The sequence below is a fragment of the Argentina silus genome (genome assembly GCF_951799395.1).
Source record: "Argentina silus genome assembly, chromosome: 2".
NCBI classification, from domain to species: domain Eukaryota; kingdom Metazoa; phylum Chordata; class Actinopteri; order Argentiniformes; family Argentinidae; genus Argentina; species Argentina silus.
In genome coordinates, this window is record NC_139656.1 from 26,923,087 (window position 1) to 26,943,086 (window position 20,000).

At 47.2% G+C, this 20,000-nt stretch overlaps 1 protein-coding gene across 2 annotated transcripts in view; it reads left to right on the forward strand.

Moving 5' to 3' along the window:
- The window catches only part of gria4b (glutamate receptor, ionotropic, AMPA 4b), a gene marked incomplete at both ends in the record, with an annotated part of 72,122 nt that overhangs the window by 38,161 nt on the left and 13,961 nt on the right, over positions 1 to 20,000 (forward strand). The window contains 8 exons of one of the 2 annotated variants that reach the window (XM_083691861.1): positions 1,223 to 1,407; positions 3,088 to 3,141; positions 3,856 to 4,014; positions 7,634 to 7,801; positions 8,427 to 8,531; positions 9,858 to 9,968; positions 14,256 to 14,462; positions 17,303 to 17,676. In XM_083691861.1, coding sequence (XP_083547987.1) covers positions 1,223 to 1,407; positions 3,088 to 3,141; positions 3,856 to 4,014; positions 7,634 to 7,801; positions 8,427 to 8,531; positions 9,858 to 9,968; positions 14,256 to 14,462; positions 17,303 to 17,676 — 1,363 coding nt within the window. Of the gene's footprint in view, positions 1 to 1,222; positions 1,408 to 3,087; positions 3,142 to 3,855; positions 4,015 to 7,633; positions 7,802 to 8,426; positions 8,532 to 9,857; positions 9,969 to 10,894; positions 10,928 to 14,255; positions 14,463 to 17,302; positions 17,677 to 20,000 lie in introns of those variants that run through there. The other variant, XM_083691862.1, reaches the window with a different exon arrangement.

Here is a 20,000-nt window from a genome sequence, read left to right on the forward strand (position 1 = left end):
AGGATGGTATCAAACACATTACAATGAGCCCATCCTCCCATTTCTCCCTCCACCACCCTCATTTGAGAGACATAGTGAAGACCTTAGAAGGCCAGCAGAATGATCCTTCCGTTAGCTCTAGTCCATATCTGTCATGGTGTGGTCCTCTGCTCTGGTCCTCTGAGGCTCAGTTGGTTGAAAATGACACCAGAAACCTTAAGGTTGTGGGTTTGATTCCCGCCGGGACCACATATGTAAATAATGTATATATTATAATGTATATAAATAATATGTTATAAAGTATACTCACTGTTCTGTTAGTCACTTTGAATAAACGTGTCCTCCACATGGTATATATTACAGACACAGGTGACGCAGGGGAGGACAGAATATTATTATTCTATATGTCTTCTGAATGGTATATAATAATAATGATAAAATATTAATATGATGCCCCCCCCCCACCACCACCACCACCACCACCAGACCCCCCACGCCCCCCGGTTCACCTGGTGTCTGTAGTGTGGTGTGACGTCTCCTCTCCTCCTGGTACAGACATTACTCTAATGGGGAGCGCAGGGAGTGGGGGGAGGGGGGGGGGGCAGAAGTAGATGCTGGAGCACAGGTTAGTCCACTAATTGGGAGCGGAGGGAGGAGGGTTGCCAGATTGTGATGGCCACCAGGAAGGGCCGTTTAAGGGAGACATCTGTTCCTGTTGGAGCTAAGCCGCCCTCAGAGGCTCTGGGGTTCCTCTCCCCTCGACTCTTCATCTCTGTCTTCCTCCATTTACACAACCCCCCTGATTTGGCCTACAGTACAAATGGTTCCTTCCGGCCTATGATTCGATCCTGTTCCATGCGACTCAAAGAGGGGGGTTTGTGAAATCAACACAAAGGAAACAGTCCCTTCGGTTTGTCGTGGGTTTCTTGTGGGACAGCATACTGCTAATTCATGTCGACCCAGGATTTTAGTTCTGCCAGTTTTCTGATGCTGTCACTAGCAATAAGCCACAGTGTTTGTTTCATTCCACATTATGCAATGTGTCAGCCTCAAAATGAGGAAGGAAGGAAATCAAACCTTAAAAACTCAAACGTCCTCCCAAATATCCCCATTGACATTGATGTGTGAATCCCATAAAACAACTGAAGCCCCAACAAATCTGGCCCCAAACTGACCCCAACCCCAACCTCTGTGCTGTGATCACTGCCCCGACCTGATTGGTGTTTGTGTGTTGTCCGTCAAGGATACGCCATACTGCAGGCCATCATGGAGAAGGCGGGACAGAACAGTTGGCAGGTGAGTGCCATCTGTGTGGAGAACTTCAACGACGCCAGCTACCGCCGCCTTCTGGAAGACCTGGACCGCCGCCAGGAGAAGAAGTTTGTCATCGACCTGGAGGCCGAGAGGCTGCAGAACATGCTGGAACAGGTGAGACCGTCACAACGTTATCAGGACGTCTTTCCACGACGTTGTACAGTAGCGGTAACTCCTGCTCTGATCCTGGAGAGCAGCTTCTGTACAGGGGTGGCTGGGGGAGAAATCAGGAGGACAGGCTCATTGTAATGCATGAAATAAAGAAATAAGGATTGATCCGAATTTCATTCCATGCATTACAATGAGCCTGTCCTTCGATTTCTACCTCCACCAGCCTCCCCTGATGTACTGTAATGCTGAAGAATGCGAATGCCAAAGCGGGTTTGTTTGACCTCTGCTGATGCATTAAGATACTAAAAGTAATTCCAGTGAGTGTGGGTTTTCTTTTCTTTCCATGTACATGGACAATATGTGTGTACTGCAGTGGAGGCTGGTGGAGGTAGAAATCGGAGGACGGTCTCATGGTAATGCACGGAACGCAATGAGGAATGGCGTCAAACTCACGTTATTTGATACCATTCCTCATTACAATGAGACCGTCCTCCGATTTCTACCTCCGCCAGCCTCCCCTGATATACTGTAACCTGACCAGAAAACCCTTGTTAAAAATATCAAAAAGACGAGACAGGCGAGGTTCACGTTGACTTGGCCACCAATTCATGTTGGGTTCATTTTGACGTTCTATTTCATGTAGTCTGGCATCTCTACGGTATGAGTTGGCGCAACCACAGACAGAATTTGATGAGCACCCCTCCTCTGTTTCATGGTGTACTCATCATTGTCCCCGAGGCAACCAGTGTCTCCGTCTAACAGTTCAATTATTCAGGAAATCCTGTCTCTGACATCTGTCACGGTGCTAACGACTCAACAGCGCGGGCCCCCGGCAACCCTCCCATATGACTAGGCTAGAACGGAGCACAGAACCTTCTTCTCCACAACGCAGACGTCAACATGTCAAACTCAAACACTCACTCTTCAGGTGATGGAGTCTTTTTTTTTTTAAGAGCAGAAAAAGCTCATACTGTACTGAGGCTCTGGGATGGTCCAGTGGTCTAGCACCATGGCCTACAGTGCACACATATGTCGCCATGGGTTCGAATTTGGCCCATGCCTTGCTGACATACCCTCTCCTCCTTACTTCCTGTCTTTCTCCACTATCTACATCCAATAACAAAAACAGAAAAACACAAGAGTGTAAAGCATGTAGTGTGTATATTTAATATCTTATGTTTACCTATGTCGACAAATTAATTGATGAGATAGAAGAGGAAATGAAGGCTCTGTAGTACTAACAGGGACTTCATTTGGGCTTACACTTCATTCCAATCTCAGTTCTCATTATACATACAGTAGGATGTGAGAACAAAATCAGTGTCAGTTTAATTCAGATGCTTATTTACCAAAGCTCTAGAGGGGTTCTGCTGGCAGCTGGCAGATTCCAATGTATCTGTAATTTGTTTTAGTTGCTAAGATGAGGATGTGTGTTAACGCTGTCTCTGTGTGTGTCGAGAGCATTGTCATCTTCACTGAGAGCTCTGTGAGAGTGTTGACTGCCTCATGTGACACGGATGCCTAGGCCTATTCATTTGTTTAGACACACTGCAAGTCTGATTTCACCCGATTAAAAGTGATTGTCTGAGGGTGTCAAACGGCACACACTTGGGTGTCATTCACTGACAGATAATTAAGTATGCTGATCCACTCTGGTTAACGTTGCATTTTCCGCCCCTGCAGATTGTCAGCGTTGGAAAACATGTCAAAGGCTACCATTACATCATGGCCAACCTGGTGAGGAAATACCGCAGTGCTTCTTTTTCTCTCTGTCTCTCTGTCTCTCTCTCTCTCTCTCTCTCTCTCTCTCTCTCTCTCTCGCTTTCTTTCTTTCCCTCTCTTTCTCTCTCTCTCTCCCCCACTTTCTCCCTCCCTCCCTCTCTCTCTCTCTTTCTTTCCCTCTCTTTCTCTCTCTCTCCATCTCTCTTTCTTTCACTCCCCAATCTCCTCTTCGCCCTCCGTCTTTATCCTCGTCTGTGTAATTAGCGGTTAGTCCATTTCCACAGTGACAGAGTATTAATGATGTTCATAGTTGGGATTGGCTCAGCGTCAGACACAGTGTCTGATCGGAGCGCTGGGCTGGGAGATTACTGTTGGCACAATCCCTCTGACCACTGCTCTGCCGCAGCAGAATCACGTCCACACGGTTCCAGCTGCAGGCTTTGCTCTGAGAGAGGGCAAAATACATATACGGACAAGATGCCGTGTCCTTTCTGCAGTCGACAGTGCTCTCCTTCCTCTCTCCATCTTTCTCTGTTTGTTTCTCTCTCTTTTTCTCTCCACCCTCCATCTATCTCTGTCTCTCGACCCCCCCCCCCGTCTTCTCTTCTGCCCCACATCTCTCATTCCTTTCCATCTCTACCTCCCACCATCCCTCCCCTCCTCCACTCTCTCCCTATCCTTCTCATCCCTCTCTCCCCCTTCCCCCCCCTTCTCCCCTCCCTCTCTCAGGGATTTAAGGACATCAACCTGGAGCGTTTCATGCACGGCGGAGCCAATGTGACCGGTTTCCAGCTGGTGGACTTCAGCAACCCCATGGTAATCAAGCTGATGCAGCGCTGGAACAAGCTGGACCAGAGGGAGTACCCCGGCTCCGACAGCCCCCCCAAGGTACACCACACTGGGGACCCAAAGGTCCTCTCCTCTCCACTCGCCCACCTGGAGCTCAAGCCTCTGGGGGATTTGACAGAGCTAAGAGTCTTGAGTCCATCCAATCCTCCTGACACTGGTTGGCGGTGTGTGTGTGTGCGTGTGTATGTGTGTGCGTGTGTACGTGTGTGCGTGTGTGCGTGTGCGTGCGTGTGTGTGTAGGGATTTCTCTACAGTTGGTTCTGGAGAGAGTGCATTCTCTGCTACCGCCATGGCAGGATTCCTCAAGGCCTGTTTAAGGATTAGGATCAGACCTCTGCCCTGCCATGTCATGGACCCACTTTAAAGAGTTGGAGTACTCTCTCTCTCTAAAGGCTAGGGCAGGTTAGGTTGAGCTCTCTCACCCTACTTAGCCACAGTTAGCTCTCTCACCCTACTTAGCCACAGTTAGCTCTCTCACCCTACTTAGCCACAGTTAGCTCTTTTAACCTACTTAGCCACAGTTAGCTCTTTCACCCTACTTAGCACAGTTAGCTCTCTCACCCTACTTAGCACAGTTAGCTCTCTCACCCTACTTAGCACAGTTAGCTCTCTCACCCTACTTAGCCACAGTTAGCTCTCTCACCCTACTTAGCCACAGTTAGCTCTCTCACCCTACTTAGCACAGTTAGCTCTCTCACCCTACTTAGCACAGTTAGCTCTCTCACCCTACTTAGCCACAGTTAGCTCTCTCACCCTACTTAGCACAGTTAGCTCTTTTAACCTACTTAGCCACAGTTAGCTCTTTCACCCTACTTAGCCACAGTTAGCTCTCTCACCCTACTTAGCCACAGTAGCTGCAGTCCAGGCTCAACCCTTCAATCTCCTGATACTCCCGGCGAGTCAACTTCTCAGGCGTCGGAGCTGCCATAGCGTGGGAGCTCCCCCTCCAGGGGGGATTGTCTCTTTAGCTGGCCCGCTGCCCTCGGCTGCACCGGGCTGCCCTCCACTGGGCCTGGCTGGGTTTAGTTTAGTACGGCCAGCCCTCAGTGGGTTAAGGGCTCAGCCATCGCCCACCCACCCACCCGCACACATCAGCACATCATCATGACTCAGAGCTGCGCTGAGCTGTAGCACTCCGTCTTTGTCTGCCTGAGGGGGGATGGAGCAGAGGGACGGGGCGTCAGCGCTGTGGTCCTCCCGGCGGCCTGCGATGTGACAGACTGACCCACTTACTGTTGCTGCTGCGCCATGCCACAGACATGAGATTTAAGATGGCACCGGGAGAAGATGGCATTATCATGCTGTGGCGGTCACGACCCTTTAGTCTCAGCGGGGATGTTTGTTTGTTTATGTGTGAGTGTGTGTATGTTTGAGTGTGTGTGTGTGTGTGTGTGTGTGTGTGTGTGTGTGTGTGTGTGTGTGTGTGTGTGTGTGTGTGTCTGTGTGTGTGTGTGTGTGTACGTGAGTGTGTGTGTGTGTGTGTACGTGAGTGCGTGTGTGTGTGTGTGTGTGTGTGTACAGTATGATGTGAGTATTTTTTAGTTTGTTTGTGTGTGTGTGTGTGTGTGTGTGTGTGTGTGTGTGTGTGTGTGCATGCGCGTGTGCGTGAGCTAGTTGGCACTGTATCATCATCTCATTTCTTTTACCCCAAAAACTGTTCTCTAAATCACTCCTCTCTATAATGAGCTTGGACCCCTATTGTGCTCTGACCACAGTCAACTCCCTCTCACTCTATTTCAAGCCCCTAACTGAGACTGTGAGCTTAGCCTGGCAGCATTGTCCCCCTTAAAGAGCCCATAAATGATGCCCAGCCCCAGCCTGCCCCTGCTAGCCCCGACGCCCAGGGAGCAGGTGGCATCAGCGGGCATTATTATCCAGTTTATCTGCCCTCCGTGGTGGGGGCGGTGGGCAGCTTGTCCACACACAACACGGGGGTGGGCCTCCCTGAACCCCCATCGAGAGCCATAATGAGTCAGGGAGCGCTGGGCTAATGAAAAGGATTCCCCCAGGCCAAGGAGAAGTTAATGAACTCCTGCCTCCTTTGATAATTAATACCAGGCTGCCACTCTATGGTGGTGAACTAAACAGCCCTGTTTTTCTTTTCTTCCTTCCTTTCTTTCTTTCTCTCACTCTCTCTCTCCCTGTTCTCACTCTCTCTGTGTTCCCAAATGACCCCCAAACACCAAAGTATGTGTAGGCGAAGTGCAAAACAGGCTGTTTTCACAGGTGCTCTGTTGAGAACAATCTGAGTTTCTGGCTGTCAAGGCCACGACAACGGGCCGCAGCAGCTCTCAGGCCACTGCTGCACAAACATTCTCACTCCCGTAGGAAGGACAAACGCTGCTCGAACGCGACGGCAAATTGTTCCTTAGAAAACGCAGCGGGACCACAGCGGGCTTGCAGACTTCGTGTTTTAAAAGAATATCCGCCCAGCAATTTCCCTGGGTAGCTAAATAGGCATTTGATTTGTCTTGCTTGTCGGTCTGTGACTGTTGGGCGTTCTACACCCACATCCTTTCATCTCAGCATGGATGGAGGGAGAGAGGGAGGGAGGGAGAGAGAGAAAGAGAGAGAGAGAAAGGAAGAGAGAGGGACTGATGTGGCTGCAGTATAATATACCTAGTTTCTCTGTTTACTGATATCACTCTTTAACTGTCCAATTTGATTTGGCATTATTATGTACTCTTGTATTTCATGCCAATAAAACACCATTAAATTAAAAAAGACCAACTGAAATGAAGAGAGCGATGAGAAGAAAGAGAGAGAGAGAGGAAGGGAGAGAGAGAAGGCAGAAGAGAGAGAGAGAGAGAGGAAGGAAGAGAGAGAAGACAGAAGAGAGAGAGAGAGGAAGGGAGAGAGAGAAGGCAGAAGATAGAGAGAGAGAGAGGAAGGGAGAGAGAGAAGACAGAAGAGAGAGAGTGAGAGATGAAGGGAGATTGAGAAGGCAGAAGAAAGAGGAAGGGGAGAGAGAAAGGAAGAAGAGGGGTCAGAAGAAAAGATAGAGGGAGGAGAGAAGACATGGAGAGAGAGAGAGAAAGAGAGACAGAGAGGGGGGGGGGAGATAGGAGGCCTCCCATCAGTGGAGACTATTTCCCGTCTGCTGTGCCTCCAGCCGTGCCTCCCTCCCTCTGTCAGCACACTGATTCACCACGCTCCACCTCCTCCTCCTCCTGCTCCTCATATGAGCCATGACAAGCTGCTGTGAGCGGCTACTCCCCCCATCTGCAACGCACCGCTGAACTCCTCTCTGTCTCCCTTGCAGTATCCCTCGCTCGCTGGCCCCGTCTCTACATCTCACACACACACACACACACACACACACACACCATTTTGTTCTTTTTCTTCTCCACCTGGTGACACATCCTCAGACGCACACACTCTCTCTCCTATCTTCCCCCTCTCTCATATCTCATGGTCACACACACACACACACACACACACACACACCTCCTTCTAATAACCCTTCTCCTCTCATCTCCCCCAGTACATGTCTGCTCTGACCTATGACGGGGTGATGGTGGTGGCAGTCACACACACACACACACACACACACACACACACACACACACACACAGACACACACACACACACACACACACACACTCACAGACACACACACACCTCCTTCTAATAACCCTTCTCCTCTCATCTCCCCCAGTACACCTCTGCTCTGACTTACGACGGGGTGATGGTGATGGCAGAGGCCTTCAGGAACCTGCGGAGGCAGAAGGTGGACATCTCCCGGCGGGGGAACGCAGGAGACTGCCTGGCCAACCCTGCGGCACCCTGGAACCAGGGCATAGACATGGAGCGCACTCTCAAACAGGTGCGCTTCTGGCTGGAAGCAGACCGCAGATTGAGATTCAGATGCTTACCTACTGAGCAGAGGGGGGGGGGGTTCTCCTGGCAGCTGTCAGATTTGCATGTGTCTTATTTTGTTACTTAAGATAGGGCTGGGTGTCAACGTTGTCTGCCTGTGTGTCGAAAGCGTTGCCGTGTTTCTGAGAGAGTTGATTTATGACATAACTGAAAAACAGTTGAGAAAGAGGTAATGGGAAGGGGGGGAGGAGGTGGGAAGGGAGGGAGGCGAGAGAGAAAAGGAGGAAAGGAGAGAGAGAAAAGGAGGCGAGGAGAAGAAAGGAAAAGGGGAGAACATCGGTAGGTGAAAAGAGGAGAGTGAGGGTAGAGGGGTGAGATGGAGGAAGAGAGGACTACCGTTAGCGTTTTAAGATTTTCGAGCTACTCTGCATGATCTTTGTCAGTTGCCGACATGATTGAAAACCCTAAAAAGGAGAACAGTGGAAAGGAAGGATGTACAGTGTGTGTTTGTGACGTGCTGTACTGTGTCATGACTCATCTTATCTTATAGCTTTTTACAGCACAGTAAACATCAATTAATAGATGGCAAATAAGTTGAATGACAGTTCAATCTGATTTCTCCCCACGCCCAGGTCCGTCTGCAGGGATTAACAGGTAATGTCCAGTTTGACCACTACGGACGCAGGGTCAACTACACCATGGACGTGTTTGAGCTGAAGAACAACGGACCCAGAAGGGTAAGGGTCATCACCTACACCCCCCACCCCTCCAATGCCCTCTACGTACCCCACCAGAACTCAATCATACCAAGTCTAGCTGTAATGATTAAAGGTCCAGTGTGTAGATTTGAGCTTTTAAAATAGTGCTCCATGGCAACAATAACAAGTAATCATGGAATGAGATCGCATGATAAAGAACGTTCAGTGGAGAGTGTTGTTTCGATCGATACGAAGCGCTGTCTAATATCTGGTGTTGTGGTCGATCACCGGCCTCTATGTACCATTTGTACGTTTTCTTCTTCACATGGATATGCACACATTTGCAGCGATGGATTTCTTGTTTGTGTATTGTATGTTTTAAAGTTTTCAGCGTCAAGGCAAGCTGTTCATTAGGAGCGTGCTGCTAGGTCGTCCTCGTGGTGCTGGGGGGGAGGATGGAACGAGAGAGAAAAAAAACAAGTTCATTATTCCCTTAGTTCCCTGATAACTATCCTGAGTTGATCGATTTCTATGTGAGGAGCGAAAGTGAACCTCATCTTCAGGCTTATCTACATTTTCATTTCATGTCTTTCCGGCCTGGTCTGTTTGTTTTAGAAGTACGTTGAGTCGTGGACGAAATGCATGAACATGCTCCTGGGATATAGGTGAAGAGACGCAGGGTTTGTGTTTCCTGTTAAGTAACCCAATGTTCTAGAGATGATGGATGTCGTATGTGTGATGGTGCATTCAGTATATTAAAGCAGCTTGTGTGTGCGAGACCACCAGCCAATGTCCCTGCCTCTGTTATGAGATAGAGAAGTAGAGAGAGAGAGAGAGAGAGAGAGAGAGAGAGAGAGAGAGATGGAGAGAGCAAGGACTGAAGTGGCGGGGGGCCAGGAAGGGAGGGAGGAGGGGGAAAAGGTGGGGGGGCGGTGGGTGTGTGTTCATCAATCAGCAAGCTGCTTTGGCCTGCCCGCTGGCTGGCTGCTCACGGTAGGGGTCCTGTCAGGACAGGGGGGCCGTGCCCCCCCCGAGCTCGTCAATCATCTGGCCCTCAGCAGACCACATCACCTCCTCCTCCCCCCGCTGCCTGCCCACCTGCTCCCCCCACTGCAGCAGCACTCACCTACTGAACCTCATTCCCTAACTGTCATCCTATATTACAGATGTATGTTTCTCACACACACACACACACACACACACACACACACACACACACACACACACACAGGATACTGATACATACATGACAATTACATACAATGACATACTGTCTACATACAGACATACACACATGCACGCACACACACACACACACACACACACACACTGAGCAAAATCATTGATTTGTCTTCTCCTCTCCAGTTTGGTTACTGGAATGATGCAGACAAGCTGGTTCTAATCCAGAATGAAGCCCTGCATCCCAACGAATCCAATGTCATGGAGAACAGGACTGTCGTCGTCACCACCATAATGGTAAGAATCCCTACCGTTACACACACACACACACACACACACACACACACACACACACGCACACACTTGTCAAGCCTCTGTCAGGTGCTCCTCACTGTCAGTTAAGGGCAGGGTTTTATGCAAACAGCCTCAGGACAGTACAAACCGATGATAAGGCAGAGATTCAATTTTTTCACACACACACACACACACATTAAAAAAAAAACACCTTCACACACTGACATTTGCACAACATTTGAAAGCGATGATGGAGATGCCATTGGAAAGAAATGTCATTGTAAGTGCCAGTACCTGTCATGCCTAGTGAGTGGCCCCTTATAAACTGCATGAGCTGCATTCTGGATTCCTGCCAATGCCAGCTACTGCCACATTTTAAGACCTGCCAATCAACGTGGCCACACTGGGTCAGAACCTATTACTGTACCTGCTGCTTGACGCTCTGAGCTTCGCTTCTGACACCCTGGGCTGACGTGTGCTGCGATGTCAGAGGGTTGCATTCCCCCCCCCCCCCCCCCCATACAGCGTACCCTGAATACCCTTCACTAGAGGTCTTGTTCACTTTAAGCTGACCAAAACAGAACATCTCAGGACCCAATTGAAACTCTTGGGTGTGAAAATGTCTTCTTGTTTGCTACGTTTGCTAATATGTTTGGATTCCCTTTTTTTTTTTTATTTGACACTGATAAACCACATCACATCAGATCAGATCTGTTATTAAACTGTACCACACATCACAAAAAAGGCTCGTCCGTTGCATGGAATGTGAAATGGGTTCTAGTATAAAGTAAGTGTCCTGTGTTTCTGAGAGTAACTGGCTGAATAGATAAAGGAGATGGAGAACACAGAGTTTAAAAAAAGAGAGTGAGTACAGGAGGGGAGGAATGGGATTGGAGAATCATACTTCAGCAGAATCCTCCTCTTTTCAGCCCCTGGTGAGGAACCCCATTTTAAGAAACTGAGCCACAGTTGGATACAAGCAGAGCCAAAATGAAAGCCCTTATTGAGAGACTGACGGACACAGCCAGAGCCAAAATGAACCCCCTAAAGACACTGGGCAACGGAGAGACACAGCAACCATTGTAATTGAACACATTTTTAAGACACTGAAAGCGAGAGATGGACCCATCCGTGACAAAATGAACCCTTCAAGAAGAAAAAGAGCAGACAATGGAAACATGTCTTGAAAGAAATTGAACATGGGTGGACATAGGTCCATAATGGATCCTTCCCTCAAAGTGGCAAGAATATCTGTTATGGTGTGCGTGTGTGCGTGCGTGTGTGCGTGTGCGCGTGCGTGTGTGTGTGTGGTCCTATATATACATGTATGAACTCAACAATCTCAAGCAAGGATACAAATGTTCTCATGATAATAATGTGTATGCCTGGCATATCCCAGATGTTTATGGCTGATCTAGCATTTGATGTTGATATGTAAGATGTAAATACTAATTGGACACCCATTTGCTGTGAATCTGTCCGCTTACCCCCCCTTGTTCTGTATATACTGTAAGAGGGGTATTCTTAAGAGCTGTATAACGGCTTCAAAAGCAATGCCCTAAGAAAATACAAATGCATACATGATGATCATTTCAGCTCATACACCGCTTTCATCAAGCATGATTCTATTCTAACTATGCTGGCTGCGTTGGGTACCGATTTAAATATTTGTTTGCGCTTGATAGTGTGCTTTATATATCGTTAGCCTAGTGTAATGTAGCCTACCCTAACTAAGCTTTTACTCCACTATTCTGAATCAACTATGTTCGGCCAAAATGCCAAACACACCTTATCTTAAGAATGCATTGCCTCCACTTGATCAGATAAGATCGTCAGATAAGCCGATCGATAGTTCTCTGGAGAGGAGGATGGATGAGATTCCAAAAAGGTGGAAGTAGCAAAACTTCAGACAAATGCAAATGAGATTCTCCTTAAAGTAATTAGTCATTAGGAAGTAAAATAGACGAGAGAGGGGGGAAAAATGTGTGTGTACATCAAACCGAGAGGAAGATGAAATACGTAGCGACTCAGGAATTGGCATTCACGCTGGGAGCTTCGTTTGTTTGTCCGTCAATGTTTTTGTTCGCCTCGCAAAGCGAGTCTGTCTTTCATCGGTGCAGCTGCACCATATGGCCGAACCACCGCGAGTGAAAGAGCCAGGCAGGTGGCGCCTGGTTTGATTTAAATCTGAGATTCTTTCTGATGACAGGCTTCAGTTTGCGCAGTGTAGGAATGATTAATCCTCAGCGGAGGGTGTCAAGTCTCATCGCGACAGAGATAGCAAACGGCTTTGGCCATCACCACCCCAATTTATAAGGTGTTCTTCCGAAGCATTTCACACAATAAGCCATTCATTCTCAGTTTAAGATATAATGAATAGCCGATATGATAATGGTGCTGAGTTTTTTTTTTTTTTTTTATTATTATTATTTTGATGTCGCTTTTTGTTTGGAACTGCACATCTTGTACAGTAGGCTACTGGCGCTCTGCCTTGCATGTGAAACAGATGAGCCAAAAATGAGAGCACACAGTACAGTAAATCCACTACAGCTAGCATGCGTCTCCTTTCTCCCATGAGGAATAAGATGGCTCTGAGATTGTTCACATTCATCAAATACCCATTCCGACATCATTTCAAGGACAAGGCTTTGAATGCTGTGGTTTTTATCCAAGTCTGGGGACTGAGAGCACCACAGCTGAGAAAGCACCTTGGACGTTTTGGAAATGGCTTTTTTTACTCATGCTTGAAATGTGCTCAGTTTCTGAATGTCATGCAGCCAAGTGAAAAATAAAGGTTTGATTTGTGCCATAAGTGGTTGCTGATGACTGGGGCAGAGAGAAGTTGGGGTGTGTGTGTGTGTGTGTGTGTGTGTGTGTGTGTGTGTGTGTGTGTGTGTGTGTGTGTGTGTGTGTGTGTGTGTGTGTGTGTGTGTGAGTGTGTGTGTGTGTGTGTGTGTGTGTTTGGGGTTTAAAACTGATCTTGATCTTGTGGTCATTTTAGAGTGTATATTTGTGTCAATCCACTGGCCAAATAACAGAACTGATGAAATGTCCACTTTCACACACTCATGCACAGACACACACACAGACAGGGTGTTTAATCTACTGTAGATGTGACTGACCTCTCTCCCTCCTCAGTGTATGTGTGTAATGGCATATATAATTGAGCTCATTGACCACTGAGGGTAGGGGTGTGGGAGATTATTGACCAGTCTGTCAGCGATGATGAGCTTGGGTGTAAGAGACGTTTGAAAATCTGCCACTGTCTTTTCATGCCAAAAAAAAAGATTTTATTTTATTCACAGCCGTTCTTTCTGCTGCCAACCCTGCTTCAACATAGCTCTGCGCTGTAACTCATCACATACACAGTGACTTTATTCTCGTTTTTACCATGGAAAAGGGCCTCTGTGAAAAGCTATCATTGTTAATATTGTTGATACATTATATGTATTAAAGACCATTCCCTCAGGGCCTGTAAGTCTATAAATGCCCAAACAGATGCTTTCTCACCCGATTACACAGTCTGTGGTTTACTTTCTACTGGCCCAAGGCAATGTCAAGCAGACATCAAGAATAAATTGCTCCATCTCAATATACATTTGGCTACGTTCCACGACGATCTAATTTGTTAGAGACTATATGAACATCGGAGCTGTCAGCTGAGGGAGTTTTTAATTTAGATTCATTTTCTTTGCAGCAGCAGATCAGATGATTGATTCTCTGCCATTAGCAGGGGAACAGACAGATTTAGCAATTTAGTAATTTCTTATTAAAAGTTTTGGAACATTAAGTAGAGTCAGGAAAATGTAACGCTATTTTTCCCTTGGCTACTCAATATCTGTCTTTCTCTCTCGTTTTCTCTCCATCAATATCTCTCTCCACCAATCTCTCTCTCTCTCTCTCTCTCTCTCTCTCTCTCTCTCTCTCTCTCTCTCTCTCTCACACACACACACACACACACACATCCATACTTTATACATTGTGTCTGTTTCATCTTAATTGTGTGTTTGTGAGGTCGAAAAAATAAGATGTGCATACAGTTAAAATGTGATGTGTGACACTCATAGAAATCTAGTCTTATCCATGCATTTGAGTGTCAAGGGCCACAGATCAAATCATAATCACTACTTTTCTGATAAATGTACACCGTAAGTATATAACTGTGTGTGTACAACATGTAGGTTCACATAGGCTTGTTGGGTGTGTGTCTGTGAGGGACAGCATGTGAGTGCCTGCCAGTCTGCTTGCCAGTTTGACCCTGTGCGTCCTCTGTGGTGTGGTCACTTGTAGGAGGGTCCGTATGTGATGTTGAAGAAGAACTGGGAGCTTTACGAGGGCAACGACCAGTACGAGGGCTACTGCGTGGACCTGGCCTCCGAGATCGCCAAACACATCGGCATCAAGTACAAGATCTCCATCGTGCCCGACGGCAAGTACGGTGCCAGGGACCCAGAGACGAAGATTTGGAACGGCATGGTTGGGGAGCTGGTGTACGGGGTAAGAGGATGGGGACCGTACTGTGGACCAGGGGGAGGCTGGTTGGGGAGCTGGTGTACGGGGTAAGAGGATGGGGACCGTACTGTGGACCAGGGGGAGGCTGGTTGGGGAGCTGGTGTACGGGGTAAGAGGATGGGGGCCGTACTGTGGACCAGGGGGAGGCTGGTGGAGGTAGAAATCAAAGGACGAGCTCAGTGTAATGCACTGAATGGGATGAAAAAACACTTTTGATACCGTACCTAATTCCATTCCGTGCATGAGAATGAGCCGTTTCTTTGATTTGAATCTCCACCACCCTCCCATGCTGTGTACAGGATACAAATATGTCACATGCTGTGTGTATATGTCTGATATATTTACATAGTTTTATATTATGGGGGAGGGGTTAGGGTCAGTTGAATTTCAATTTTGTCAATTCCGGAAGTAAAATGAAATAATAATAATCATTTATTTGTTATGTTTTCTGAAATGGTTTTCCTGATCTTTGAATTGTAAACTCAAACGACTCCCTGAATTGACGGAATTGTCATGACGTGACTGACGCTGCCTTTTCCGGGACATAACGTAGTCTACTGTCGTCCTGGAAACACCGAAATACCTTTGCTCAGGGGAGGCTGGTGGAGGTAGAAATCGGAGGATGGGCTCATTGTAACGCACGGAATGGAATGAGGAATGGTATCAAGCTAGACGTGTCATTTCATTCCATGCATTACAATGCCTTGGCTCGTGCTGGGGTACGAGGTGGGGAGGGTGTAGTGTGTCCATCAGAAGGAGGTTTAGAGGGTAAAGAGTGGGAGTGGAGTGTGAAGTGGAGAGGAGGTGTGTGGGTTACAGAGGACCTCTGAGGTGTGGGTGTCACGGCTAAGTGGGCAACTGGTGCTGCTGACGATGCCAAGAGATAAGAGTGTTTAGAGTACCAGTGTAGGTAATGGTTGGAGGGAGTGTGTGTGTGTGTGTGTGTGTGTGTGTGTGTGTGTGTGTGTGTGTGTGTGTGTGTGTGTGTGTGTGTATGTGTGTGTGTGTGTGTGTGTGTGTGTGTGTGAGTGAAAGTACAGAATGTGCGTGTGTGTGTGCATGCCTGCTCTTGTGTATGTGTGTATGTGTGTGTGTGTGTCTCTCTGTGTGTGTGTCTCTCTGTGTGTGTGTGTGTGTGTGTGTGTGTGTGTCTGTGTGTGTCTGTGTGTGTCTGTGTGTGGGTGAAGGCTTAGAGAGCTTCTAGCTCTCTCACAGTGCAGAGGGGAGCGGAGAGCTCAGAGCTTAGCTGTCAGCACTTTCCTGTCTAAGACCTTGCTTAGTGACCATTCACCTTGTGACAGCGCCCTGTGAAAGCCTGCGCCACCTCCAAAGGTCTCTCCCTTTCAGACAGGCATGTATTTTAATGCATACTCAATGCAGTCAGCCTGTCATCTTAATACATTTATGCTGAGGACAGGGGAACTTGTATCTCTTCCCTCTCTTTTTCCTTTTTTTTTTCTTTCTCTCTCTGTCTCTCTCTCTCTCTCTCTCTCTCTCTCTCTCTCTCTCTCTCTCTCTCTCTCTCTCTCTCCGACGTGTCGGCTTGTTGTAATAAAACTTTAATTTCTTTCTTGGATTAATCCTGAGCTTCCTACCACCCAAGCGAGGTCGGAAGCGTTGCTAAGTCACTAACAATAATCTGGTTTGTGGATTTGCTGCGAGGCAATACATGTGCTTTTTCCCCCCAGACCTTGGCGGTCTGTATCCAATTTTCTTGCCTTCTTGTGTTGTAAGCATATTTCTCCCGGCCGCGATTTTTATTTTATCCTCCTCCTTCAGATTCCCCCCCGACCTTTGAATTAAGCCTGTGGGATTAGAAGGGATAGTGTTCTTTTTTTCCTCTTCTTAACTTGATCATTCTGAGACGTGTTCAATCAGAGAAAAAAAGGCCCAAATGAAATGACAAGGGCTGGCTGAAGAGAAAGCGGATGATTGCGGTTCATCTGTTTTCCTGTGATCGGCATGCTGGAGCATGCCGGGAATGATAGATGTTTGAATAATGGATGGGTTGTGATAACGAGACAGAGTTGTGTCTTTGGGCTTCCTCAGCTTAGTTTAGAAAGCTGATCTATGTCATTTGGGATCTTCCTGTCGTACTTGACTGTACCTGTAGCATCATTGATTTATATGTTGTTATTTGGATTGGGGCTCAACTTGTTGTGTCGTTTGATTTGAATTCACAGTGTTGGGGAGTCGATCCTCTACATGTAGCTCAATGAACAGCATTTTGCTGTGGCTTTGTGGTCGTTAAACTAAATTATAATCTTAGTAGTGTTTTCACTTTAGTTAATTACTTTTTTTTGCCATGTCGCAGTGTAGTGAGCAACTGTCACTACTCACTACATTTTCCCTCCAAAGCAAACAAAACAAATAGGAATTTAACTATTATCCCAGACCTTGACTTTCAAATGTCTGTACTGTTTATTCCCTCACTGCTTCCCGTCTCCTGACTTTGTTCCACCTCACCTGGTTTTGTCGTTGTCAGTGATTCCAGACCGTTCCGGTTGTCATCTTTTAGTAACTGACTGTCGTGTGTTGGACAAAGTATTTACGATGGAGTGGACTAGTTTTTCAAAGCAGCTTTAGTTTGACAAACTAATATATTTCTCTCAAGGGTACCTTTAGTGTAGTTCAACTTCTGCCCTTGTAAAGTAATAGTTAATCTTCTTAAATACATTTTCAGAGTAGCTTCCCCAACACTGAGAATTCATACTGCACAAAGGCTATTTATTTTTTTCTTTAACAGCAGCCTCGATGACTCATCCGAAGCTAACTAAAGTGCACCCTCCCTTCCATTTTGCCACTACCCCTTTTCCTCCCCTCAGAAAGCGGAAATCGCTGTGGCCCCATTGACTATCACGTTGGTCCGGGAGGAGGTGATCGATTTCTCAAAGCCCTTCATGAGCCTGGGCATCTCCATCATGATCAAGAAACCCCAGAAGTCCAAACCTGGTGTGTTCTCCTTCCTGGACCCTCTGGCCTACGAGATCTGGATGTGCATCGTGTTCGCCTACATCGGCGTTAGCGTGGTGCTCTTCCTGGTCAGCCGCTTCAGCCCGTACGAGTGGCACACCGAGGAGCCCGAGGAGGGCACCGACGGTCCGCCAAGCGATCAGCCCCCCAACGAGTTCGGCATCTTCAACTCTCTCTGGTTCTCCCTGGGAGCCTTCATGCAGCAAGGCTGTGATATCTCCCCCAGGTAAGAGACTGATACAGCATTTTTCTTTTCCCATATGTCTAGAAGCATGCTTTTACACCCAAATCCCCCCCCCCCCCAGGTAAAACCTTACTCCTCTGCCAAGGACCCCCTTTGGACCCATTTTTTTCTAAGAGTATACTGTATATCTATATGCCTATACCCAAGCCATACCTACACCTACATCTCCCTGAAGTAAGGGCTTGGCCTAGATGTTCTCTCCTAGCTATAGTACACTCACACCTATACAACAGTAGTCTCAACTCAAACCTCTCTCAGGTAAGAGTTAGATACACACCAGTGGAGGCTGGTGGAGGTAGAAATTGGAGGACGGGCTCATTGTAATACATGGAATGGAATGAGGAATGGTATCAAACGTGTGTGTTGTTTGATACCATTCCTCATTCCATTCCATGCATTACAATGAGCCCGTCCTCCAATTTCTACCTCCACCAGCCTCCCCTGATGCACTCATCTCTATGACACATCTAGGTAAACTTCTATTCTCTTCAGCGCCTCCTTGGTGTTCCCCTCCATAGACACTTTTCCTGTTAGAAATCCTCTGCTACTGTAGATACACTTCCTCCCTCAAGTGTGATTCTAATTCTAACTCTACAGCCCCTAGGTAGGATACACTCTACAGCCCCTAGGTAGGATACACTCTACAGCCCCTAGGTAGGATACACTCTACAGCCCCTAGGTAGGATACACTGACTATTTATCCAGTTGCACTTTTTTTCGGTTTTCTACTTTTTCAATGTGACTTTTGTTTGCGTGTCCTATTTGTGGAGCCTAAGGGGATTGTTGACAATCAACAGCTGTGGCAGGATTGTATGGCTCATACGGGATCATGTCTCATCCACCGGCTGGTCTGTCTAGCAATGTCTGGAGCAAATACATGGGCTCCTCTCATGACCTGCAGCCCCAGCAGTATTCCTGCTGTTGTCCCATATATTCATCACGCAATTGTCGCTTAAGTGTGATTCCATATGGCTGACCAACAATACCGGGCTTATAGTTAAAGTGTGATATTGGTAATAGTCAAAAATAACTGTATATTATGTGTCATATAGATTGTTATAGTATGTGTCCCAGCTTAAAGCCACCGTCTCATCTGTGCTGAAGCATAATGTCGCTCATGCTTAATGTAAGTGTGTGTGTATGTATGTGTGTGTGTCTGTGTGTGTGTATGTATGTGTGTGTGTCTGTGTGTGTGTGTGTGTGTGTGTGTGTGTGTGTGTGTGTGTGTGTATGTCTGTGTCTCTCTGTCTGTATGTGTGTGTGTGTGTGTGTGTGTGTGTGTGTGTGTGTGTGTGTGTATGTCTGTGTCTGTCTGTCTGTCTGTCTGTCTGTCTGTCTGTCTGTCTGTCTGTCTGTCTGTCTGTCTGTCTGTGTGTGTGTGTGTGTGTGTGTGTGTGTGTGTGTCTGTATGTGTGTGTGTGTGTGTGTGTGTATGTCTGTGTGTCTCTGTATGTGTGTGTGTGTGTGTGTGTGTGTGTGTGTGTGTGTGTGTGTGTGTGTGTGTATGTCTGTGTCTGTCTGTCTGTCTGTCTGTCTGTGTGTGTGTGTGTGTGTGTGTGTGTGTGTGTGTGTGTGTGTGTGTGTGTGTGTAGGTGTGTGTGTGTAGGTGTGTGTGTGTTTGTTTGTCTAGGTGTTTGTACTATATGTGACCTATAGAAGGTAATATCCAGGACAACTGACTGTTAATCGTCTGCTTCAGAGGGGAATAACGCTGTCCCATTGTCTCTGAGCTTGTGCTGTGTGGTGTTTTTGTGCACTTTGTCCGTCACACATCTCTGTGTCTAACCTCCTGGGGTCAGGGGTGAGGGGTCAGAGGGTATGTCAACATCCATTAGCTACCATTTGTCCAAACAGTCGTTGTTATTCAGTCAAACCCATCTAAACCTCTCCAGTTTGTCACAGACATTGTCTTCCTGTCTTCCTCGCAGCCATTGAGTGCTAGGCGTCATTGCTTCCAGGTTCAAGGGTCAGACTTCTCATCTTTGGCCCAGCGACGCTCTCTGTGGTCATCTGCTTGTTGTCCTATAGACGTGTTAAACTCGTGTAGTTCTTAATGCGTCCTCTTTGTTTTAATGATGTCTATAGATCTTTTAAGGTGATACAGTATAGTTCTTTTAAGCGCTTTTGGTTCCTGTAGTTTTACTGTACTTCCTTTGAGCGCTTATGGTTCCTGTAGTTGTTAAGTTGTTAAAAGACAGCAAGAAGGACCAAACCCAGCCTGTATTTTTCAGCCCCCCCACACAGGAGGAGAGCAGAGACACACAAGATGGAGAATCCCAAGGTACTTTAGAACACCGTCGAAATTA